We start from the raw sequence: 24935 nt of genomic DNA, 5'->3' as shown, positions 1-24935 counted from the left end.
TGGTTGTGGCCTACCTCACTGCGATAAAGCAGGTAAGTGCCCTGAGTGCTGCAGTGAAAAAGGTATTTTTCTGGGAAGATTGGTGTCCGGGCACCATGTGTGTCCGACCCCCACCCCCGGAACCTTCCGGGAACAGTGAAGTGCCCTGGGATTCTGTTGGCTGTGGTCCCAGGGATGATCCCTAAATTCTGACATTCTCTCCTTAAGGAAGACAGTGACACCAAGTTACAAACACCCGCCAGAAAGAGCTGCCGCTTGACAAGTGCAAGAGGCAAAGGAGAAAGAGATTTTCTTTGTCAGGGGGATTCTGGGGAGGACGAATTTGGAGGCAGGTGCTGTGGCTGAGACCTCAGTCTTGTTGTGATCCTACCTGATTGTCTCAGCCTCAACTCCCCCCACCTGAAGGCAATGCCTGTCTCAAACCCTCACAGGCTCAGCTGAGATCCTGATCTGAGCAAACTTTGTATGTAACCACGTGTGGCGGTTAGAGACCGTCTCTCACTGGTCCTTCATGTTCACTTCCCCCTTTTCACAGGGTGTCTGATTGTCCTCACTAGGGAAATGTGGAGTCTCTGTGCTTAGAGGAGCCTCGTGGCATTAGAGGTGGAGGGGGGCGCGCTGTCTCTAGCCAGCTGGTCAGCCAGCTTGGGCTTCTTCCTCCTCCTAGTGAGTGACTTCACCCTGTCTCATACACATCACTGGTATTTCTTGGCATCTTAGGCTGGGAGAGAAGCAACGTAACTGCAGTCACTGTGTGTTTTCATTTGAATCAGGAGATTCTTCTTGAGACTTTACCAAAGTTCTATCTGTTCCCATCCTGACCCCCCAAATGTCTTACACATGGCGGCTGGGAGGTTAAAATTAAAATGAACGAAAGGCTCCAGAGTTGCTAGGCTGAAGGCCCTAGAGGGGGAGGCAGAGTGCTGAGGATCTCTCGCGGCGTCTGGCTTTCTCCAAGTGCAGCCTCTGATGACGTCTGGGGAAGCCGCAAAGCCTGGCCTAAGAATGAACCTTTCTTTAGTTGGAGTGTTTTCTGGATTGGGCATCGAGAGAAAGTCTGGTGGTTCAGATGGAAGGAACATGAGAAATGGAACTGAAGTGGAGACGTGTCATTGGTACAAAACGACCTTGAAATCAGGAGGCACGGGTGGGGTCATGCCCTGGGAACTTGGAGAAGGCTGCAATCTAGTGCCAGGCCAGCTGCCAGCCCCCGAGCACAGCTGGATGCGCCCTGTGGTGCGACGGAGCTCAGGGGTGCCCTGCCATGGGCCATGGTGCAGGGATCCAGGGGACCTGGCAGCCAGCAGCAGCCAGAGCAGGGAGCCCACAGCAAGGAGGTTAATGACAATTTATAGTGACCCGGGCAGAGAGACGGTCAGACAGCTTCGCGTGGATGCTTCCAGCAAGGATGGAGAAAGCAAGGGTGGCAGGAACATTGGGACGGCATCTGGCTTGGGACACATTGTGGACCTGGGTTTATGCAGGGTTCACACAGGCAAAACGGTGGCACACATACTGACGGGGGCCTCCATTGGCAAGCCCCAGTTCCACCTCCCAAGATTGTTCTGAAAAACAACCCTTTCAGGAGAAAAATGCTCCAAGCTTGGGTCTCATCCCCAAAGTGACTGATTCACGTTTTGCACCTATTTAATTTTTTTAAAGATATGCAGGATAGAGTGAAGGCGGCGGTGGTGGTGGTGGTTATAAAACGAAGAATAGATGTCAAGGGCTTTATTGTGTAGCTCATCTTTTTGTAAAAAGGAATATTTCTCCCCAAGCCAAATCTTTCCTGTGATGACAGTTGCAGGTCAAATAAGGCAGAAATGCAAAGACATCAAGCCCATCACCCAGTAATGCAGAACCCCCTCGTCCGTGAGAAAGTGTTGGCATCTTCCCTTAGCCTCATCCCAAAAGAACAGGAAGCCAGGGATCTGGGAATGGGGATGCTCAGCAGTCAGGTAAAAATACCCATCGATGTCTTTGGCCCAACCTTTCTCGATATGAGGGCCCCTTTTTAATAGTGAGCCAGGGCCTCTCCCATGATTGTGGCTATACTGTATTATCGATTAATTGAGAAAAGTTCATAATGATGTTTAAATACCATTCAAAAATAGCAAAGCATGGACATGTGAGATACTGTTTTTCAATCTCAGGCAATGTTTGGAGGATGTTGGAAGAGCCATCGAGCCGTCGTAGCAGCTCCTGTAGCCCCAGGAGGGGAAAAGGCTGTAGAGACGTATCCCTACCCTTCAGAAATCTATCATCTAGTTTTTTTTTTTTTTTTTTTTTAATTGTTTTACGTTACCTATTATATATATATTAGTGTACATATGTCAACCCCAATCTCCCAATTCATCCCTCCACCCCCTGCTTTTCCCCCTTGGTGTCCCTATGTTTGTTCTCTACATCTATGTCTCTGTCTCTGCCTTGCAAACTAGTTCATCGCTACCGTTTTTCTAGATTCCATATATATGCGTTCATATACGATATTTGTTTTTCTCTTTCTGACTTACTTCACTCTGTATGACAATCTCTAGGTCCATCCATGTCTCTATAAATGACTCAATTTAGTTCTTTTTTATGGCTGAGTAATATTCCATTGTGTATATGTACCACATCTTCTTTATCCATTCTCTGTTGATGGACATTTAGGTTGCTTCCATAACCTGGCTATTGTAAATAGTGCTGCAATGAACATTGGGGTGCATGTGTCTTTTTGAATGATGGTTTTCTCTGGGTATATGCCCAGGAGTGGGATTGCCGGGTCATATGGTAGTTCTATCATCTAGTTTCTAAAAATGGGCCCACATAGGCTTTGACCTCAGAGCCTGGGCATTAGCACAGCACTGGGAGGCTGAGAGCTTTGGGACAAAGCAGGCACTTGACATAGGACCCTCCACCCAGAAGTTCTTACTGCTGAGTAACTGGGGACTATGATGGGAGGGGAGCGGAGGTGGAAAAGGGCGTAGGGAGGGGAGAAGGGGAGGGGAGATGGTGCCGTAATCAACTTTGGGGCCTGACACACAGCAGCTGCTGTGATGAGCCTCTAGGGCAGCCAGACGGGGCAAGAGTAAGATGCTCACGTCTGTTTCCCTCCAGTTCGCCTACCTCAGGACCTAACTCCTCGTTGGCATTGCCTGGTATGGAGCTGAGACAGTTCTCTCTGCCTTCCCCACTGAAATGGGGTCTTCCTTCAGAACCTCTCCAAAGCCCAGCTGGCTTGAGAAAGGCCAACCTTGTAGACGGAAACTTAGCCGGAAGGCAGTCTGGCTCTATTAGAGGTGCATTCCAGTGCTTTAAAAAAAGAATTCACCTTTCTACCGAGAGATTAGTCCTCCTCCCCTGGACAACTTAGAACTAAGTGGTAAAGAAAAAATAAATCAGCAGCCTGATCGATGCTCCAAGACCAGCCAGTGGGTGGACTTTGGTGAGTGGGGGTGGGGGGCTGGCAAGTCTGTCCCTCCCTCCTCCTGTCCCTGTTCCCTTTCTCCCCCAGGTCCAGAAGTCCATTGGTTTCTTTTTCCAAGGGCCAGGGGTTGTCATGTGAGTACAGGAGGGCACCTTGGCTAAGCATGGGAGAACCTGGTTGAAAGAACAAGAATTTTGTATTTTACACTTGAGTTAGGGACATGGTGGCAACGCTGGGAAGGAAGTGTAATTGGGACATATTCATAATAAATCACAGGTCACCAGAAAGTTGGCAGGGCCCAGAGTGGACCCAGGTAAAGAAAATTAGACCTTCCTAAAGAGTATCTCTCAAACAGACTAACACAAATGAGCAGAAAAGCAGGTTGCTTTACAGTAATGCCAATTGAGCAGAAATAAGGATCCTCCAGGACAGATTTTCAATGGTCAGGAGCCAAATGGGTCTGGTAACTTTATTATAATATTTTTCTCTTCTCCTTTGCACTCAGGAGCACTTGGCATCCTTTATCAAGGCCATGATTACATTAGGTATCTGCAAAAGGCTTTGATAAAAGTAATGTAATTTTGTATAGCTCTGATGATTTGCTGATTCAGTAAAAGGTCAGAGCCTGCTACCAATGGCAGCTCCATGAGCAGGGACTGTAGTTTAAATATTGCCTGTCTTTGTGCTCGTGAGATCACAGGTATGGGAAGATTCCAAAGATCAGTCCTCCCTTCTTTCCTCCTGTCCTTCCTTCCTTCCTTCTTTCCTTCTCCATTTGTTGAGTGCCTCCTATGTGCTGGAGAGACAAAGACAAGCTAGACACAATCCCTGGCCTCACAATCAACTGGGGAAACAGGAAAGATGGCCCTTGCTTAAAAAGAGTTAGGCAGACACACAGTTTTGAGGGCATTAGCCCGCTGTGGCCCCCTTTGCTTGGCAAAGCGATAAAGCTATTCTTTTCTACTTCGCTCCTCACCGAAAGAGCTATATCTAATGGTTAGAAATAGGTAACCCATGGAAATAACAATTACCCACAAACATGAAACAAGGAAAAACAGAACAGCTCCATGGCATTTTACCTGAGTATCAGTGATACGGACCAGAAGTTTTGTTTGTAAAAGGGTGCACACAGAAGGTGTTGGATAAGTGCTTGTTGGAGAAATTAACACAGTCACAGATACTAGCGCTGGAAAGTGCCTCTGAGATTCTCTCTTCAGTCCTTTTGTTTTATAGAAGAGGAAATTGAGATTCGGGAAGGTCAAACAGCTTGAGCGACCCGAGGATGGAACAGAGAATGGCAGCCACATCTCCTGGTCCCTGTGTTCTTTCTCCCATGTCGACCTCTGGCCTGGGCATTCAACTTATAATTTGTTTATTTCATTCTGTTTTAACCACTTCATTGAGGTATGACAGAAAAAGCTGTAATATTTAACATGTACAACTTGATGAGTTTGGAGATCAGTATGTACCTATGACACCATCACCTCCAAAAGATTATTTCCGCCCTATTTCTTTTTCTCTTTTTTTTTTTATTTTTTTTTAATTTTTTGGGGGGGTACACCAGGTTCATCTTTTTTTTTTTAACTAGAGTTTTTTCTTTGGTAGTAGATCTACCCTCTTCGCAAAAGTTTAAGTATACGATATAATATTGTGAAGTATAGGCCCCATGCTGTACAGACCTCCATAGTTTATTCATCTTTGTACCTTTTGACTGACACCTCCCCCAAATTACGATTTTTAAAAAAGGGATCGAGACACAGTGTCCTCAAGTAGCTGCAAAAGGACTAAGGCCAAAGCTGAAAGAGAAGGGGTGGGTTTCTAGGCATTAAGCACAACAGGATAAGCTAGTTAAAGAGCGTTTAAGAGAAATCCTTTACAAGAGAAATGTAGTTCTGCTGGGTTAGTGAGCGAGACCTCCTGTAAGGTCTCCTTGGGGTGGGGAGCTCTGTCAGCTGGAGCCGGGAGCGTGTGAGGTCAGAGCCAGGGCCCAGCCCCCCGCGAAGGCCTTAGGTGGGCCGTAGGCAGCACCGCCCACCCAGTCGACGCAGAGAATGGGAGTGGAGGCTGCGCGATAATGTGCAGAGACCGTGCTCTTTGCAGTGAACCAGACCTGGGTTCAAGTCCTCGCCCTGTCAGGGCCTCAGCTGGGAAACTCCAGACTGGCTTCAGTTTCCTCATTTCTGAAAGGGAGAGAACATCATCTCCTTTATAGGGCTAGTGATTAATGATGATTAAATATATATAGAAGCTCCTAGACCAGGCACTGCTTCTTAGCAGTGCTCAATAAATCTTACTTAAATCTAAATTGTTTAAGTCCATCATCACTAAAAGAAGAAAATTAAAAAATTAAACAGTCCAACAATTCCAAGTGCTAGTGAGAATGTGGATAAAGCATCACGTTCATACAGTGTGGGTGAAAGTGCAAACTGTACAACCACTTTGGAGACGTGTCTGGCATTCAGTGAAGTGGAAGATGCACATGGCTTTGACCTAGAAGTTCCTCTATTAAGTATATATTAAACTCATGCACACATGCCTAGGAATGTTCAGAACAACAGTGTTTGCAATTGCCCTAAACTGGAAGCAACCCAATTAGTCATCAGCATTACAATAGATAAATACAGATATCTCTATACAGGTTACAGGTAGATAACGCTTTACACAACAGAGTGCCATGTGGCCATGAAAATGAGTGAAGTACAGCAGCACACAGCAACACCGTGAACCTTACAAACATAATATCAAGAGGGAGAAGCAAGACACAAAAGAACACATGCAGTGTGAATTCCATTCATGTGAAGACCAAAACCAGGCAAAACTAAATGATAGTGTTTAGGGATGCAAACATAAGTGCGAAGCTATGAAGAATAGCAAAGAAAAGTCAGGAGTGATTACTTTGAGGGAGAGAGAGGAGGGTTTCGATGGGGAAGGGCCCCCGCAGGAATCTGTAGGGTGCTGGTCATATTCTATTTCTTGACCCGAGCATTACTTACATGCGTGTTCTTGTTCTCTCTCTCTCTTTTCTTTGAATATTAGTGTTTTCTTGGTAACCACTCATTAAACTGTGCACTGTTACATAAACTAACTGTTCTGTGATTTTTCTTTTCTTTTAAATGTTTTATTTTATATTGGAGTATAGTTGATGAACAATGTTGTGTTAGTTTCAGGTGTACAGCAAAGTGATTTCGTTACATATACACGTATCTATTCGTTTTCAAATTCTTTTCCCATTTAGGTCGTTACAAAATATTGAGCAGAGTTCCCTGTGTTGTACAGTAGGTCCTTGTTGGTTATCCATTTTAAATGTAGCAGTGTGTACATGTCAATCCCAAAGTCCCCAAATATCCCTTCCCCTACCCTTCCCCTCAGTAACCATAAGTTGGGTCTCTAAGTCTGTGAGTCTGTTTCTGTTTCGTAAATAGTTCATTTGTATATATTTTTTTAGATGCCACATATAAGCAATATCATATGATATTTCACTTTCTCTGTCTGACTTACCTCACTTAGTATGACAGTCTCTAGGTCCATCCATGTCATTGCACATGGCATTATTTCATTCTTTTTAATGGCTGAGTAATATTCCATTGTATATATGTACCACATCCTCTTTATCCATTCCTCTGTTGATAGACATTTAGGTTGCTTCCATGTCTTGGCTATTGTAAATAGTGCTGCAATGAACATTGGGGCACATGTATCCTTTCAAGGCCATGTTTTTCTCCAGATATATGCCCAGGAGTGGGATTACAGGATCATATGGTAGCTTTATTTTTAATTTTTTAAGGAACCTCCATAGTGTTCTCCATAGTGTTCTGTGATTTTCTGTAAGTAGGTTAGATTTCTCAATAAAAAAGTGGGAAAAAAAGTATATGCTAAAGGAGATGGGAGAACCACCCTCAGAGATATAGGACAAGTAAAAAATATAGGTGTCTTTTAAAACATTTTAAGTGCCTATGATTCATATTGGATAAGGTGAAACATTCAAGGTTAATAAATTTTTATGTCTGGCAGAATGAAGCGGCATTAGTAGGACCATATTAAGGACTTCCAGAAGGAATTTTTCAAGCCATATAATATTCTTACCTTCTGAGTATTTCTTGAATTCAGAAGTTAAGTAACAATGGCAGATGAATTTAGACCTGGCCTAATTTCAGTATCAATGTACAGCAACTGTGAAAAAGTGGAGGGGACTAATTTAAAATCTATATAAACAAACAAGTCATATTCTGTTTGTTCACTTGGATCAGTTAGTTTGAGAAGAACAATTTATTGATAACATTGAGTTTTTAGGGGGGAAGTGGGTTAAAATGGCCACCTCTTTTAGACTGGGCCTCATGGAATTCTTTTGCCTGTGGTTTCCCCAGATCAGGCCTGATTCTCTACTTAACAGGTAAAGAAACTTGATTTTGCTACTTAACCCAGAGAGTTATGAGGTCTGAGGGCCTGCTGAAAATGGCTTCTGAGGCCACTGACCTTCCCTTAGCTTTTAGGCCCTCTTCTCCGCTGCCTGTCCACCAGAGAAAGGTCGCCTGCTCAGCCCACGGTCTCTCCCATCTTAGGGCTCCATGTCACTCACAACCCTTCCAGTCAGTGTTATGACAGCCCATTCACTCTTGAACAACATTTTGTAAAAAATTTTTTATTGGAGTATAGTTTATTTACAATGTTGTGTTCGTTTCAAGTGTACAGCAAAGTGAATCAGCGCTCTCTCTCTCTCCATATATATATACCCTCTTTTTAAGATTCTTTTCCCATATAGGCTATTCCAGAGCACTGAGTAGTTTCCCGTGGTCCTTGTCAGTTATCTATTTTATATATAGCAGTGTGTATATGTCAATCCCAATCTCCCTATTTATCCCCTGCCTTTTCCCCTCTGGTAACCGCAGTTTGTTTTCTTTTTAATTAATTAATTAATTTATTTATTTTTGGCTGTGTTGGGTGTTTGCTGCTGTGCGCGGGTTTCTCTAGTTGTGGTGGGGGGGGCTACTCTTCATTGCAGTGCGCAGGCTTCTCATTGCAGTGTTTCTCTTGTTGTGGAACACAGGCTCTAGGTGCGTGGGCTTCAGTAGTTGTGGCACTCAGGCTCAATAGTTGTGGCTCACGGGCTCTAGAGCACAGGCTCAATAGTTGTGGTGCACGGGCTTAGTTGCTTCACGGCATGTGGGATCTTCCCGGACCAGGGCTCAAACCTGTGTCCCCTGAATTGGTAGGTGGATTCTTAACCACTGCGCCCCAGGGAAGTCTCATAGTTTGTTTTCTATATCTGTGACTCTATTTCTGTTTTGTAAATAAGTCCATTTGTACAATTTTTAAAGATTCCACCTATAAGTGATATCATATGATATTTGTCTTTCTCTGCCTGACTTACTTCACTCTGTCTGACAATCTCTAGGTCCATCCATGTCAACAACATATTTTTATGGCACAAAAAGTGAAAAAAAAAGGCCCAGTTCAGACTTCATCCTTTTATTGGTTGGCAAAATCCTCACAAACTCCAAGAGGAGTTTTACTCTCCAAAGAGAATAGGAAACCCTGAGCAAAAAAGTACCTGGGTTTGGTCAGTTCCCCAAACAGGACAGGTACCCCAGGGAGTATGTTCTTTTTTTTTTTTTAATTGAAATATAGTTAATATATAATATTATGTTAGTTTCAGGTACACTACATAGTGATTTGACATTTGCATATGTTATGAAACGAGGGATTGTGTTCTTTTATGGAATTATTTACTTGACTTAGTTATTTGTTTCCCAAATACAAATTTTATGAAAGTCATTTTAAGTGTAAAAAAAAAAGCCTTCAAGTTGTACATTTGAGAAATGAAATAGCAAAAGGACTCTAAATGCTGTGCAAATCTGTGATGTTCAGATTTAATGCTTTCACAAAATAACCACTGTTTGGAGGCCTGGACACTTCCTCCTCACATATGTCTCAGTGATTTTGTCACCCATTTTGGTGGCATCAGCTGTCCTTCCAGAAATGAGCACAAGTGGTCCTTAAGAGGGTATAGAAATGTGGTATGAAAGGAATGTGACCTACTCCAGGGAGCGGGAAAAAGAGTGAAGGTGAGCCTTTTCCAACAGGAGGAAAAGAGGGGATTTAACCACCGGATCAAAATTTCTTCTCTAGGGAGAACTCGGTGCTCTCAGGTCAGATGCCTTGAACTCCATCCCCTGGAGTGGGCTTAGTGAGCTCACAAAGCATATCCCATGAGCACCCCTGCTGTAACAGGCTACCAAGAAGGACTGAACTCAGAGAAAAGTTCTTTCAACGAAGGAACAACTTTCTATGAAGATGTTTGAACCACTGTGAAAGAATGGCATTCAAGCTCAAATACACCATCCTCTCAGCAACAGTGGTAGTAGCTTTATGTGGTACTTTTCTATGTTACAGCCAGGGTTCGCTGGAACATAGACACAGGCCTCATACCTTACCTTACTAGCTTGAGAATTTTAAATCATACTTGAAAACTTTGTCAGACTGTAAAATTTTTCCTCTGTCATCTCCTGTTTCACAGGTTTGCTCCAATTCCAGGCGTGGACTTGGGAAAGACAAAAACCAGATGTGATGCCCCTTGTGTCCTAAATCTTACCCTGTGGGGGCTTTAGTATCAGTCTATTCTAGAAAACTTCACACATTAGTGGACATGCCATGTTGCACCAGGGAGATGCCATACATTCTGAAGAGCAATGAATGGTTCCATATGGCCTTCATGTCTTGAAGGTACCACATCAATGTTTGAAAGTAATTTGTATTTAAGATTCCAAACACTAGGTGTTTAAAATAGATTTTCTATCAAGTGGACATGGACACATGCTCACTTCAGAAGTTTTCCCAAGATGAGAAGTGGAGTTGATGGACCACTTAACCAAGCCCAATGCCATCTGCTGCAGGCCAGTCAGCTGGCAGAATTGCATTGTCTGCCTTCATGCCTTCCTTTCCCTTAGAAATGATTTGTTGGATCTTACAATAGAATATTGAAAAAGTAGTCAAAAGTAATCACAAACTCAGTTCTTACTGCTGACTTTCAAAAGAAGAATTAAATACTTCTTTCCTTCATTTGGCAGACAATAAGCTATGAAGTATTCAGCCTGGCCCCTGTGTCTTCAAGGGGCCTGTGTCCCAGAATCTAGTTGGGAAGAAAAAATTTAAAAAAAGAAAGAGGTACTTTGATTTCAAATCTACTCAGTTGTTTTTTATAGACTCTTGTTCCTTGTTTCTATTTTCAAACTTCTCTTTTATTTCTTGAAATATATTAAGCGCACTTATTTTCTGCACCTTCTTTTTCCAATACCCCAAATCTTTGTGTGCCTGACCCTACTTTTTATTTCCTTCTGCTCTTACTTATGGGGGCTTGCTTTCTTGTGTGTTGTGTTTTCTGATTGTGAGCTTTTGTTCCTACAACTTTACCTGCATCCTTTGGGGCTTAGGTTGAAGATAATCCTTCAAAAAGGTGTTGTGTTTGCTTCTGCCAGTTGTTTGGACCCCAGACTTGAACTCATTCAGATTTTTTAATTCTGTGGTATCATGATTTTGGGTCACAATCTTAACATGCAGACCACACCCTAGTTATGAACTCTCAAGGAAGATTTAGATATCTTTTTAAAATTCATCCAGCACCAGGATCAAGACAGTCAAATTTTAGGGGGTCCTCTTCTGCATAGGAGGTCGATTTCACATTCATCTTCACTTTGGCTATTTGGAGTCCCAGCTTTATGGGCAAGGTTGTTTTTTTTAACATATAAATCTTTAGTTTGTATGAAATTATTATTTTTTTCCCAGCTTTACTGAGACATAACTGACATACAAGATTGTGTAAATTTAAGGTATACATGATTTGGTATACATATGTATTGTGAAATGATTGCCACAGTAAGTTTAGTTAACACACCCATTACCTCACACAGTTACTTTTTGTGTGTGTGTGGTGAGAATATTTAAGATCTATTCTCTTAGCAACTTCTGCGTATACAACAGTATACCAAACTTATTCATTTTATAACTAAAAGTTTATACCCTTTGACCAACATCTTCCCATTTCCCCCATTCTCCAGCCTATGGCAACCACCAATTTACTTTCAGTTTCTGTGAGTTTGGTTTTTTTATTTTACATGTATGAACAAGGTCATACAGTCTTTTTCTAATTTATTTCACTTAGCATAATACCTTCAGGGTTCATCCATGTTTTCACAAAGGCAGACTTTCCTTCTTTTTTTACGGCCATGTAATATTCCACTGTAATATTGCATTGTATCCACACCACATCTTCTTTTTGCATGCATCTGTTGACAGATACTTAGGTTGTTTTTCTGTCTTGGTTGTTGTGAATGGTTGTGGGAGTGCAGACAGCTTTTTGAGATATGATTTAATTTCCTTTGGATATATACCCAGAAGTGAAATTGCTGGGTCATATGAGAATTCTATTTTTAATTCTTTCAGGAACTTCCATACTCTTTTCCATAGTGGTTGTGTCAGTTTGCAGTGGGAGAGATTCTTATTCTGCTCATGAGCTTGTGCTGGCCTGAGGCTTTGTCTCCTGGCTGTCAGCCCCTGCACCTTGGCAATGTGAAAATTCAAGACACTATTTTGTTTGACAGATTTTCTAGGAGCTTGCTCACTTCCCAGGGGTCCCACTTTAAGTTTGTTTTTGGTTTCTGTGGTTTTCTTGCCAGCTCAATGATTCATTTAAAAAATATTTTAGAATCTCATTCAGCTTTAGTTTTCATCAAGAGGTTTGTTCTGGATATCTACCCACCATGTTAAATTGAAGTACTACAAAAACAAGGTTAGAAATGTGTAATCAATTGCTAAGCAGAACTGAGGTACAGTTTCTCAAGTGTTTCTGTTGTCTTCACTTTTTATTCAGAACCAGTCTCCATCCTCAGAATAGCAGACAGTGGCTGAGTGGAGTAGAGATAATGGTGTGCTGGCAAAGTGGCTCTCAGAAAGAAAAACAGAAGACTTGATAATTAGCATTTGCCATTTCGAGGGGGTGAATATTCCCACAGCAGTCCACTTCAAGCTACCAGTTTGATTCACTAAACAAAGAGTTGGAAGAGACATGCATGGTTGTTTCTTGTGCACTGGAACAAACGAGCTCTAGCCACTGCAGAGGAAGAAGATGCAAGACAAGGTGGCTGAGTCAAGTGCCTGGGGATCAGTCAAGATGCGTAAGTGAGGGAAGAGGGCCTGCTGGGGAAGGGGAGAACTGGAGAGCACGTACCAGCTCACTGTTGCCATGTAGGTATGGTGCCATTGTTACCAGATCTGATTTTTCAAGGAGAGTCAGAAATCTAGCATTTGGGTGAGATTTCCTTTTTAAATGTTCGCAATTAACTCAAAAACTTTAAAACGTGAGAGAGCCAAAAAACAACCTGAGTGGGGCAGATTTGGCCAGATAACCACAAACTATGGACCGGTTGGGTTAGTGCTTGGGATTATGCTTGCTTATCTAGTTTTATCCTCATTTCTCTAGGCCAAATGGCCCACTTAGAGAAATGCTGTTGGAGAGGCAGTGCAGGATTGGGGGATGAGCACATGCCATGGATTCAGATAGACCTCAGTTCAAATCTGGAGCCTGCCGCTTACTGTGTGATGTCAGGGGAAAATCCTATAAAGTGAAGGGGTTGGCCCCTACTTGAGTAGGTTGTTCTAGAGATAAACAGATGTTACGCATAGGGAACCTACCCCCTGTGTGTAGTTAGTTAATGGCTCTGTCCTCATTCTTAAGCAGAAGCCAATTAGTCATAGCTGAGGGCAAACACTGGAGTGTGGAGAACAAAAACCTCTAGCTCCCTCTTCTCTACCTTCCCTGCTTTGGAATCACCCGGCAAACATTTGAAAAAATATCAGCACCAGATCCTACTCTTAAAGATTCTAATTTAGTTGGGCCAAGGAGGAGTCTGGGCATCATTATTTTAAAAAGCGCCCTTCCTCCTCAGATTCTAATCTTAAATGCTTTCAACTCATAATCTTACTTCACCAACCCTTCCAACAATCCTAGATGGCATTCTTCTCATTTTATGAATGAGGAACTGAGGCTCAATGATTGCAAAACAGCCCAAGATCACATAGCTGGTAGGTGAGGGGGTCAGATGTAATCTCAGAGCTGGAACTCTTAAACCCCATGCCATTTAGCACTACCCTATCGCATATGGTCTTTGTGAGGCTTAAATTAAACACTGCCAATAAAGTGCTTAGTGGAGGACCTGGAGCATATTAAGTGACAAAGGTTAGCTGTCATCATTACCTCATAACACCGAAACAGAGAATCCTTCCTACTTTCTCTTGTCTATGCAGTTCCATCTCAGGTAAATCTTCACCCTTTTTTGAATCCTCCACTTATTTTTCTCCCTGAAAAGGCACATACTTGCCCTCCAGATGAACCACAGGACAGCCACTGTGATGACCTGGAGGAGGCTCTGCCAGGGTATGTATGTTACACCTGAAAGGGGAAAAGGGAAGGAGAGAGGACAGGAGCTCCAGACTCTTGGAGAGGGTGATGAAACCTGCCTGGGTTGATGCCCCAGAGGACAAGCCAAAGCTCATGATCTTTGGCACATAGCGTTCAATAAATATGTTTTCCAGGGGAGCAGTTTGCTGAAGAGCGGGGAGGCAGAGGAAGAAACTAATGAGTATGTCAGAAAAAGGATGGGGAGCAGCTATAGACCCAAATATTGGGGATCCTTCTTTTTTTTCAACTGGGTCACATATTTGCTTGGAAGCTATATCGTGTCTGTGTTTCCTGTCTTCATTGCTGTGATGGACATAGAAGCCAATCCAAGAGGGAAATGAGCACCCTTCTCACAGGCAGCGTGCACAGACCCTGGTGTTTGGGCTCTGGGGTCAGAGGGAGTATCCAGCTGACCTAGGTGCAAGGAGGACTGGGCAAGGACCCAGATGCTAGTGGTGACCCCTCAGAGGAGAGCCCTGGCATCTACCACCAATACTACCACAATTAGATGTTTGACATGGTGGCTTTACCTAGCTTATTCAGGTAAAAATTTTTTAAAAAATGTTTGTTCCTCCAGTGATTGAATTTACAAAATGGAGTGGATGGTTACCTCTTTAAATCATTTGTAGAAATTAACAGGGTGTGCTAAGTAGGGAAAATTTTGACCAAAAATTCTACTGCAAAGGTAATGCTGGCACTCCTTCATCAACAACCATAACATATTCAACTTTCCTATACTGAACAGTTGGGGGAAGAAATGAAGGACCAAGGAAGCCTTCAAGACGAATGCAAAGGTCAAAGCAATTTCAGGCTAAAAGGGAACAATTACTCTGAGTTTTCAAAGGGCTTGCCCATAGTGACACAAGTGTTAATTCTTTGGGTGAGATTCACATTTACCAGACTGAATGTTTATAGTCACTGCCATTTAAAGTTTTGATCCCCGACTCATTAGAAAAGTACCCAACACTGTATGACCTCTCGTATTTGTCTTGTACTGCTTTTAAGCTCTTGAAATACTGAACTTTTTAACGTTGCACCCCCCTAAAACTGTAAAGCTTTTTGAGGGAAATGGCTTTATTCTGTCCCTACCCCTGTTATTCACCAAGAGGGTCACAATGAGCTCAATTAATCAATCTTTAACTCCTCCTGTATTTTTTTTTTGGAATGTCCTTGGGATATGCATTCTGTAAATGGACACTCAACATGTTTATAGTGAAAATCTAATGGCTGAGAGCCCAGCCAGTGTAAACACATTTTTTTCTACGTCTTAATGACAAAGGATTTCTTAGATTTAGAGAAGAAAAGGGGTGATTTCTTTTACACTGTGTTAAAGTATTAAAAAGAACTAAAAGTTCTTTGGATTTTATGCTCTACCACAGTGCAAGGCCCTGGGTGATCTTGCCTCCTGGTTCTTCGTGCAAAGCAGAAAATTAGGCTTAGGGTAATAAATTCTACCCCACCTTGGGCATTTGAAGCTGAGGGTTGTGATCGTACATCATCTTGCACCCGGCCAGGCTGTAAACCAAATGCAAACTCTGGGTTTCTCAGCGGGACAGGCCCACAACGAGAGGAGAGGGGCCGCATTGCAGAGGGGCAAGCCCAGGAAGCAGTCAGAAACCTCTACCCCAGACCTCCTCCTCCGCAGACAACCCGAAGTAGAAGTACAGTTGTACGTGGGCAAAGATGTGTGCCCAAGAGACGCGCACATATGGACTGGGGGCATTCGGAGCAACGAAGCCCGGGCACAACCCACGAAGGGTGAGGAGAATCCGCCTTGTGGACAGGGTGTTTCGTGCCAGTGAGTGTCTGAACGTGTGAAATCTGCTTCGGAACGGGTGGCTGCGGAGCCCGGCCTGGCGCGGCCTCCACGGCGAAAAGAAACAGGTGGCTTTGTTCCCGGGCTGTGAACGAGGGAGCCGAGCCCGGGCTTACGAAAGGCAGCGTTCCGCCGCGAGAACACGTCGTCTCGGTAGATAGCGCGCGAAACTCACAATCAGGCTCCCCCGGCCGAGCGGAGCGGCCGGCTGCGCAGGAAGCCTGCAGTGGGGACATCCTTGCTGGCTCGTGAGCCGCGGTCGGAGAGGCCGTGGCGCGGGCCCCGTGGCGTCCCCCAGCCGGCGCGGGGCGGCCCCACGCGCCAGCCCCTCGGCCGGGCAGCCTGCACAACATTCCGTTTAAAAATAACACCCACGTGCGCCGGTAAACAAGCGCGCAAGCTCGCGGGTGCCGCGCGCCCCGGGCGAGCCTGTGCGGCGCGCGCCCGCCCCCCGGCACGTGTCTGCCGGCCCCGCCCCGCCGCGCTGGCGCGGCCCAGTCTCCGCCCCTTCGGCGCGCCGCGCACCGCCCCCGAGCCCCAAACCCGGCCGCTCCCGGGCCCTAGCGCTCCCCGCAACCCCAGGCGTGCCCCGCAGGGCGCTCTCCAGCGTTCCTCCCCCGGTGCCACCTCGTCGCGGCGGGACACATCGCTTCAGGTCTGCTCCTTCCCTCCCCTCCCAGGCGCTCCCACGTCCTCCTCCTTTTAACTCTCCCTCCCGTCAGCGCGCGAAGGATCGGCTTTTGGCTCGCCCTGTCTCTATCCTCTCCTACTCCCTTCGAATTTTACTCGATTGTTTATTATTTGCCGGGGAGGTGCGGAGGCGGGGGGCGGAGAGGGGCGTTTGGGGCCTGGAGACGGGCGGCCGCGGCCAGTCAGCGCGCGGCGTGGCTTGACGAGTGAGCAGCACAGCGAATGGCGACGCGGCGCAGAGATCCCGGGTCACGCGCTGGAGGATACAATGACATCATCTGTTTGTACGCGTCGAACTAGCTTGGTGCGGGGGCGGGGCCGCGCGTCTCTTGAGTGACGGGTCCCGCGCAAAGCCCGGAGCCCGGAGTCGGCTGGGTGGGCGGGCTCTTGCGTGCGCTGGGTTGGACCTTTTTGTGTGTGGGGTTGTCGCGGAGCCCGCTCAGCGCTCTAACGTGTTTCTAGTGACTTGGAGGGATTGGGGGCGGGAGGCGGGGAAAGATATTTGTAAACCGAAGTGGATAGACTTCTGGTGTGCGTGTCTCATGTAGTGCATTCTTAGTGCACAAATGAACGACTTGGGGTACTGATCGTAGAATAAGGACTTGTGAAGATGTTTTTCAAAAGGAAAGGAATATTTTTTCTTTTAAAAAGTAAAAAAAAAAAAAGCACGATTAGCTGTTTTGCCGTCCTTTAAAAAAGACTCATTATTTCCCATTCACAGTTGTTCAGAATTTGTTCTTGCATTTAGGAATGCGGAGTAATTTGCTTTTCTCCCGAGTTAGTCACCCTTCTCTCTTCGTTTGCTGTGAAATTCATGAAAAGTGAGACACGATTGCGGTCAAGCGTCCTAGGTTAGAGACTCAGGGCAAGCCTCTTGGTGCCTGACCAAATCTGAGGGCATCAGCTTATCGAATTCCTGAGGGCACCAACGTCTTCGCTCGCCAGTATTTTCACGCTGAGGTAACCCTTGCCACCTGCGGTCAGCATCTTATCTCGGCTCTTACCTGGTGTCGGGTGCTAATGGGGAACCGGACACCAGGGCGGGCCCAGAGCCTGGCGGAGGGACGCGCCAGCCGGGGACCCCGCGGTGCCAGGCGCCCTGCTCCGAGTCAGGGAAGCCACGCGACTGAGCTCGTGGGGCGTCTGGGGCTCTGAGGGCTCCCCTCCCTCTTCCCCGGGGCCAGCGCCGCGCTCTGTCGTCGTTGGGGCTCGCGGGAGAGAGGAGGAGCCCGCCGAGTCCCGGCCCCTGGCGCGCGCCCTGACATCCGAGCCCGCAGCCCCGCGGAGCCGGTCGCGCAGGCGCGCGCACACACACACGCACGCGCACACCCGGGCTCGCCGCCCAGCCCTCCCTCTGGGCGGGGACCCGCCCGCCCGCCGTCAGCCTAGGTTGAGGCACCCTGCGTGTGTCTATAACTTTGTGCTGCTGCCGCGGCTGCGCTGCTCGTGGAGGGGAGGAGGAGGAATGTGGAAGGCAGCGGCGCGCAGGCTGACAGGCGCTTCCTCAGGCGGGCTGCGGCGGCGTCCGGAGCGCCTCTCCTTGGCCGGGGCCGCGCGCCCCCTCCTCGCCGTGCCCCGGGCCCGCGCGGGATTGTGCGTCCTCCCCCCTCGTCCCTGAAGGGAAGGAACCCAGGTAGGCGCCGGAGCTGTGCAGCGGGGTCGGCCGCCTTCCCGGTGACTCCGGATCTGCTTCTGAGCTGGGCCAGGCGCTTCCCTTTTCCCTCCCCGTGACTCGGTGTGCGCGCCCCTCTTCTCTCCCGCTAGTGTTCCTAAAGGACTTGAGTGAGGGGGGAAACTGTCAAGATGGCAGCAGCGGGAGCAAGGAGGTGACGAACGCGCTGGTCCGGGTTTTCAGGCAGCCCGGGAGCCTTGGTGCTTCCCGACCTGTTGGAAGATCTACGTTCCGCCTTCCCCCTCCTCCCGTTCTTTCCAGGGAAGGGGGTGGAGGACACAACGCTCGCGGGAAAATAAACCTCACAAACCCCTCAAGTGGCCGTTGCTGCTCGGCTCGACCCTTTGCAGATACCCGCCGAGCGGCTCGCCCCCCTTCTTCCCGTCTTTCCCTTTTTCTGGAAGTGACAAGGGGCCGTTTGCGCTCGGACCCACGTCTGCGCTCTCAGCCCGCGGGCGAGGAGGGGAGGAGGGAGCCGCCCGCGCCGTCCGCGGGCTCGAGCCCTCGGCTGGGAGGGGGCGGCAGGGGGGCGCGAAGGCGGTGGGGCCGGTGCTGGGGAGAAGCGCCGAAGACGCCACACACGGCGGTGGCGGCGTCGCGGGAAGCGCTCGAGCGGGCCCGAGCGAAACATAAACAAACGCACGCCAGCCGGGACTCGGGCTCCGGCAGCGGCGGGGCTGCGCCAGCGCCGGCGGCCGCCCGCTTTAAAGGCGAGGCCCGCGCCCCTCCCCTCCCCGCCCCTCCCCTTCCGCCCCGCCCCGCCCCGCCCCCTAGCCCAGGAGAGACCTGCGGCTCCCGCGGCGGGGGAGGGGAGTGCCCCGTGCGAGCCCGTCGATTCGCTCCCGTCGCCCCAGCGGCCTGGTCGGGGGGCGGTGTCTGCTGCGCCAGGTTCGCGGGACGCACGTCTCCAGGTCTGCCTGCTCCTGGGAGGCGGGCGCTGCACGGCCGGGAAGCGGCGGCAGCGGAGGCGGCGGGCGAGGACTCGCCGAGGACGGCGCTCCAGCCCGGGATAACCAACTCTCCTTCTCTATCCTCTCGTGCTTCCCCAGGCGGCGGCAGTAGCGGCGGCGGCGGCGGCGCCGGCGCCCGGGAGCCCGAGTCTTCGCGGCGCCCCCGTCCCTCCCCCGCCGCACCCCGCCCCGGCGCGAGAGGAGAGCGCGAGAGCCCGAGCCGCGGGCGGGCGGCGAAGATGGCAGAGGCGCCGGCCTCCCCGGCCCAGCTCTCTCCGCTCGAAGTGGAGCTGGACCCGGAGTTCGAGCCCCAAAGCCGGCCTCGCTCGTGTACGTGGCCCCTGCAGAGGCCAGAGCTCCAGGGTAGCCCGGCCAAGCCCTCGGGGGAGGCGGCCGCTGACTCCATGATCCCCGAGGAGGAGGACGACGACGACGACGACGACGGCGGCGGTAGGGCCGGCTCGGCCATGGCGATAGGCGGCGGTGGGGTCGGCCCACTGGGCTCTGGGTTGCTCCTGGAGGACTCGGCCCGGCTGCTGGCTCCCGGAGGGCAGGACCCCGGGTCCGGGCCAGCCCCCGCGGCGGGCGCGCTGAGCGGGGGGACGCAGGCGCCGCTGCAGCCTCAGCAGCCTCTGCCACCGCCGCAGCCGGGGGCGGCCGGGGGCTCCGGGCAGCCGAGGAAATGCTCGTCGCGGCGGAACGCGTGGGGGAACCTATCCTACGCCGACCTCATCACTCGCGCCATCGAGAGCTCCCCGGACAAACGGCTCACTCTGTCCCAGATCTACGAGTGGATGGTGCGCTGCGTGCCCTACTTCAAGGATAAGGGCGACAGCAACAGCTCTGCCGGCTGGAAGGTGCGTACCCACCTGGGGTGGGCGGCCAGACCCGCCGGGCCTCCTGCGCTGTGCGAGACGCGCCTTCGCTTCGTCGGAGCGCGCCTCAGGGCGCCGGGGAGAGGGGTTGGCAGGGAGAGCCTCCGCTGGGAGGCTTTGGGGGTTCTGTGTGACCCCAGAGGAGGGGAACCCGAGGACGGCCGCGGAGGCGGCGGGAGGGGGAGAGGAGGCTCCTGGGCAAATGGCCAGGTGGGGAGAGGGGGCGAGGCACGCCGGCGAGGGAAGGACAGACGGATTGGAGTGCATTTGCAGGATTCCTGGGTCTTCGCGGAGGAGGTAGGTCCTCGGCCAACTTTGGAGTAGATTTCCCTTTAGTGGGGGTGCGGCAAGGCTCCTGTGGGTGGAGTGAGGGGACGTGTTTGGGAGTCGTGCCCGGAGGTGGAGTTGGATTTGCGGTTTTCATTCGGTCGCAGGAGCATGGTGTGTTCTGACTAGCTGGATGAGAACCCTTGTGCCCAAGTTTGGGGCTTGTGGTTGTTAGCTCCACGCAGGCACATCGATCTCATTACAAAAAGCAGTGGTTGTAAACCTTTTCCTGGACGGTTGTCTTTCCTTGCTTGTGTTGACACCTTTATTCTTCAGAGATGTCTCAACAGCAAACCTGCCTTTGAGTAGCCTCTGAGATGGTTTGGGGCCTGGAACAGGCCAGCCCTGCCACCTCAACAGGGACTAGCCGCACCTGCTGCTTCCCTGCTGAGGTGGCCTGCAGAGGCCTGGATTCTGGTCCAGGTGTGGAGGACTGGGGCCTGGCGCTTCACCTAGGCCTTTGGAAGGAAGGTTTGCTGGCAGGGCTGGACCGTAGTGGTTTCTACCTATTGTAAGTGAACCTGAAGAGAGGCTCTCTACTGTTCCTTCTCAGCCTCTTGGGGCACTGGACACGTGGTAGGGAGAAGGTGTGGAAAGGCCTATGATGTAATGACTTCCTGCAGTTGGGCATCCAAAGAGATTAACTCCTGTGCCCCTGCTGGGCTGCTGATACCCAGCTGCTTTGCTCTTGCACCTCATCCTCCTTGCCCTGTCTCCTAAGATATGAATGTGTACCAGGCAAAAGAGAGCCCTGTGCCCTGTGCAGTTGGAGATACATATTGTTGGTCAGTTGTTTCTGTTAACAAGTTGTTGTTGTTGTTGTTGTTCTTATTTTTTAAAAGATAGTTCCTTCCTTCTCCTGTCCCTTCCTTCGTTGTCTTTGGGGAGCCCTGTACTTCCTGGGTTCCAGTGGGTTTATAAAATAAGAACAGTTTGATCTTAGGTGGAGAACCAAAGCACAGGAGAGAAGTCAGTATATTGAAAAAGCTAATGAATTTAGTGTTATTGACTTTTAATTTGCTTTAAGCAAATCTTGCAAAGTGCCTTTAAAAACATTTTTTCCCAGTGCTAGTATTGGGAAGGGGTTGTTTAGATACTTTAAAAGCAAAATGTGTGCTTTGATAGTATTTCATAGATCTGTCTCATCCTTGAACAATGCTAATGTTATGAATCTTACATTCAATTTAATTTTATTCCTTTGCAGCGGAGTGTGAGTTGTGTGACATGAGGGGTATTTATGAAACAGATGAGAGTTCCATTTCAAAGCAGTGCTAATGTGATACCTTTAAAAATTGAGTTTCCAAGCAGATAGCAAGGATAAATCTCAGTGTACAGTGTTAGAAAGGGGTGGATTTATAGGATCTAAGAAGATGGATAGGGGATGGTGGTGGAATATTTTCCAAATTTCTCACATGTGAAATTTAGTCCTGCATATTTTGAATTTGGTGCAGAGAATCTGTTAGTTAAAAGTTAGCTTTAAGTTAGTTAAAAAGTTAACATAAAAAGTGTTTTCACCTTTCTTATGATTTTTAAGATTACAAAAGTAATTTTAAGTCCACAAATAACATTTTTTGTATCATGTTTGTAAAGATAATACCAGTTAAAAGTATTGGAATTTTTTTTTTTTAAGAATTATATGAGAAAGTGGTGTTATCAAAGGTAGCCATGCATTGAGACTGGATTAATTATATTTTCATGTAGCTTGCAGGATTTGCAGTAGAGATTTTGGACCTAGTCATAAACTTTGTGGTTTTATTTTTGGTCTCATGGTTTCTTTTTTCCTTCTCTGGTATCTCATCTTTCTTTAACTAAAATCTTGTGAAATATTGTAAACTGAAACAGCCCAGCCCTAATATGTTTAATACAGGGCACGTATTTTATGAGTGTTTTTCCTTTAAAATTTTACACCAATTCCATTTCTGAGTATCACATGAAAACTAATCCTTGAAGACTATAGAGATATAATTTAGTTAAAGAGTTTTTGCAAGATGACCTTTATGAAAAGATGCAGCCATGCAGGAACTGCCAAATCTTTGATGATGGAGAATGCCCTTTGAAACTGGGGCTGCTGGTTTCACATTCCGATTATGACTAATAGCCAAGCTTTTTTGTGCTTGTAGTTTAGTGGGGGTGGAAGAAAAGGGAAAAGGGAGAGGTCAGGAGCTAATTGTGACCCATTTCCATGCATCCAAGTATCAGGAGTCGATTCCTATCATGATTAGTCATTTTGGAAGCATGCATGTGCATTTAAACCACACTACTTTCATTCTGAGTTATGCATTCATGTTTCTAACTTATAAAAATGTCTAGAATTCAAGTTAATCTCTCCTAGTCATGTGTGCACATAGGCATAATTTGCAGGGTTTAGGCCTTACTTCTTTTGCAGCTTTTTGGGCCTTTGCATAATGAGATCTTGTAACTAGAATTATCACTCTAAGGTCATAGAATGAATTAGAAAAGAGGCCTTAGAGATCAGAATCGAGACCAGTGGTTCAAAACCCTGGTTGCATGTTGGAATTACCTGGGAGCTTTTAAAAAATACCAGTACCGAGAGAACCTGATATAATTGGGCTGATGTGTGGGCATTGGTTGGTGGGGTTGTTTTATTTTGAAGTTTCTCAGGTGATTCTAAGGTACAGCCAGGGTGAGGTTTGCTGATTTCCTTCAACCCCCTTATTTTATAGGTGAAGAACCTGATTCTTCAAGTTAATGACTTTTCTAAGATCATACATCTAGTTAGTACAGAGGTAATTAGTAGCCGCAGTTCTAGAGATCTTTATCACACTGCTTTTTCGTTTGAATTCATCCTTTTTAAAGGTTATTTACTAAGTATTGAGTCTTACATAAGTAGAAGTTGTTTTCCAGAAAAGCATATTTGCCTCTCAATCTAAAAATCTTCGTTATTATTTCAGCAATGGAAAAATGGACGATAACTGATGGAGGCTGAGTGAGTGCACAGTGTTTGTAAAGGTACCGGTGCCTATTAGGATGGGTGCTTAGGAACTATGAAGTGATGAAGGTGGCAGAAAAGAGAGCATCTTAACAAAAGGAGAAAGCTCTTGGTTAACTTAAGTTTGCAGATGCAGATTGTGCCAGGGAGAAAGGTGATGGCTACCTCACAGGTTCCTTTACCTCTGGCCTTAAAGTAGAAATGAATAATCAGATGTGGTTAAGAGGGAAAAAGGTTACATTTCCTTTAATTCAGATTAAGCTGACTTGCATTGCACCCATAATTGAGCTGGTGAGTTCTCTCATTTCCTCCTGTCTCAGGCAGACCTCTAGGACTCCAGAGTTTACCTGGTAAGGCCCATTTATCACTAATTCTCCTACACACATCCACATGTTTGCGTTTCCCACGGGTCAGGGCACAGTCACATTAGGGAGCCATGAGTTTCTGTGACGGTTCCTACAATTTCATAAACGTATGATACTGTGTGAGGACTTCTGCTGCTGCTGTAGAGGATGATTCTTCAAGAGTCTGAGTCTTCCTTCATGTGAGAATGTGTCCTCTTACCAGTTCTTCCCAAGGTTAAAAGATGAGAGCTGAGCTGCCCTCATAACATAATGCTTGCCCATGTCCTTTCTGTTCTAGCCCTTTAGATGAATGCACCCAATTTCTTTTCACCGTACTATATTTAAAACATATTATTTTAACTGCAACTTTGATGTTTAAAAATATTTTTAATAATTTCAAAATGACAAAGTCATAATAATTCCATATTGGCCTCTAATTTTGACCTAGTCCCCTTTTGGAGTAACTCACCAAAGGGCCAGTTATGGTCATGCCGTGTACGAGGAATCTGTCTTCAGCTTGGCCCCTGTTGCTAAAATGCTGTTTTGTAATTTCCTTTGGCAGTACTGTCTTCGTCAGTGATTCTCAACTAACATACTTCCTCTTTCTACAGCAGCAGTACACTAGGACTGTTTTTCTTCTTTTTCAAAGCTGTGTCATCGACCTATGAGGTGAAGAAATTGACCCTCTTAGACTTTGATCTGTGAGCCCCGTGTAGCAGAGAGGCTCTTTTAAAAAGAAGCTGTTTGTTTTGATATGTTTATCTCCTTCAAAAATGAAATGAAGCTATGCAGACTTATTTTTAGGAGTTTTTAGGAGGGTTCTATTTTAAGAGAATGACACCATAAAAGAACATCTTGTAGTTAAACTTTTTAATAACTCTGCTTGTGATGCTTACTTAAAACCTGCAAGATATTTTTATTTGGGAATTAATGAAGAAGCCTTATCTCACTAAAAAATCATTTACTTGGTTTGCAAAAAGTTTAGCAGACACCATTCATCCAAAGGTGTTTATAAAAATGCAAAGATAAGACTGTTTAGGCCAGTGCCTTCTGGGGAGGTACCCAAATTACCCATTGCTGATCAGGTTCCAGATTCCCTGGGCTAGAGAGAATATGGGATTTATTTTGTTTTCATACTCATTCATCTTGTCTGTGGGGAACAGACTTGCTCCTACTTTTGACTCATTTTTCTCCTCACCTTTTCCTGTATCACAAATGGAAGAGCCCTGAGGGCCATTTTGGCTTTTTGCTACTGTAGAAGGAGCAGGGGATGACATATATGTAGGTGGGTTAGTATCAGTGGATGATACAGCTGGTGTGCAGTAAATGAGTAAAAGATTGGAAAGAGAAAACGCTTTTACCCATTTGCATCTCATGCTGTTTCATTCATTCAAGAAATATTTATCAAAGGCAGGGTGTTCTGCCGAGCACCGTGATGTAGTTACGGCAGAT

The 24935-nt window shown here is 47.1% G+C and overlaps 1 protein-coding gene across 2 annotated transcripts in view; it reads left to right on the top strand.

Annotated features, from left to right (window-relative positions):
- Positions 1-17763: 17763 nt before the first annotated feature.
- The window catches only part of FOXO3 (forkhead box O3), a 118893-nt gene continuing 111721 nt past the window's right edge, over positions 17764-24935 (top strand). For both annotated transcript variants that reach the window (XM_057737643.1, XM_057737639.1), the window contains exons 1-2: positions 17764-17998; positions 19087-19844. In XM_057737643.1, the coding sequence (XP_057593626.1) occupies positions 19227-19844 (618 nt within the window). In that variant the 5' untranslated portion in view covers positions 17764-17998; positions 19087-19226. The remainder of the gene's footprint in view (positions 17999-19086; positions 19845-24935) is intronic.

This window comes from Hippopotamus amphibius, chromosome 6 (assembly GCF_030028045.1).
Source record: "Hippopotamus amphibius kiboko isolate mHipAmp2 chromosome 6, mHipAmp2.hap2, whole genome shotgun sequence".
Classification (NCBI taxonomy): Eukaryota; Metazoa; Chordata; class Mammalia; order Artiodactyla; family Hippopotamidae; genus Hippopotamus; species Hippopotamus amphibius.
The sequence above is the reverse complement of the archived record's forward strand: the minus strand, read 5'-3'. Positions and strand labels throughout refer to the sequence as shown.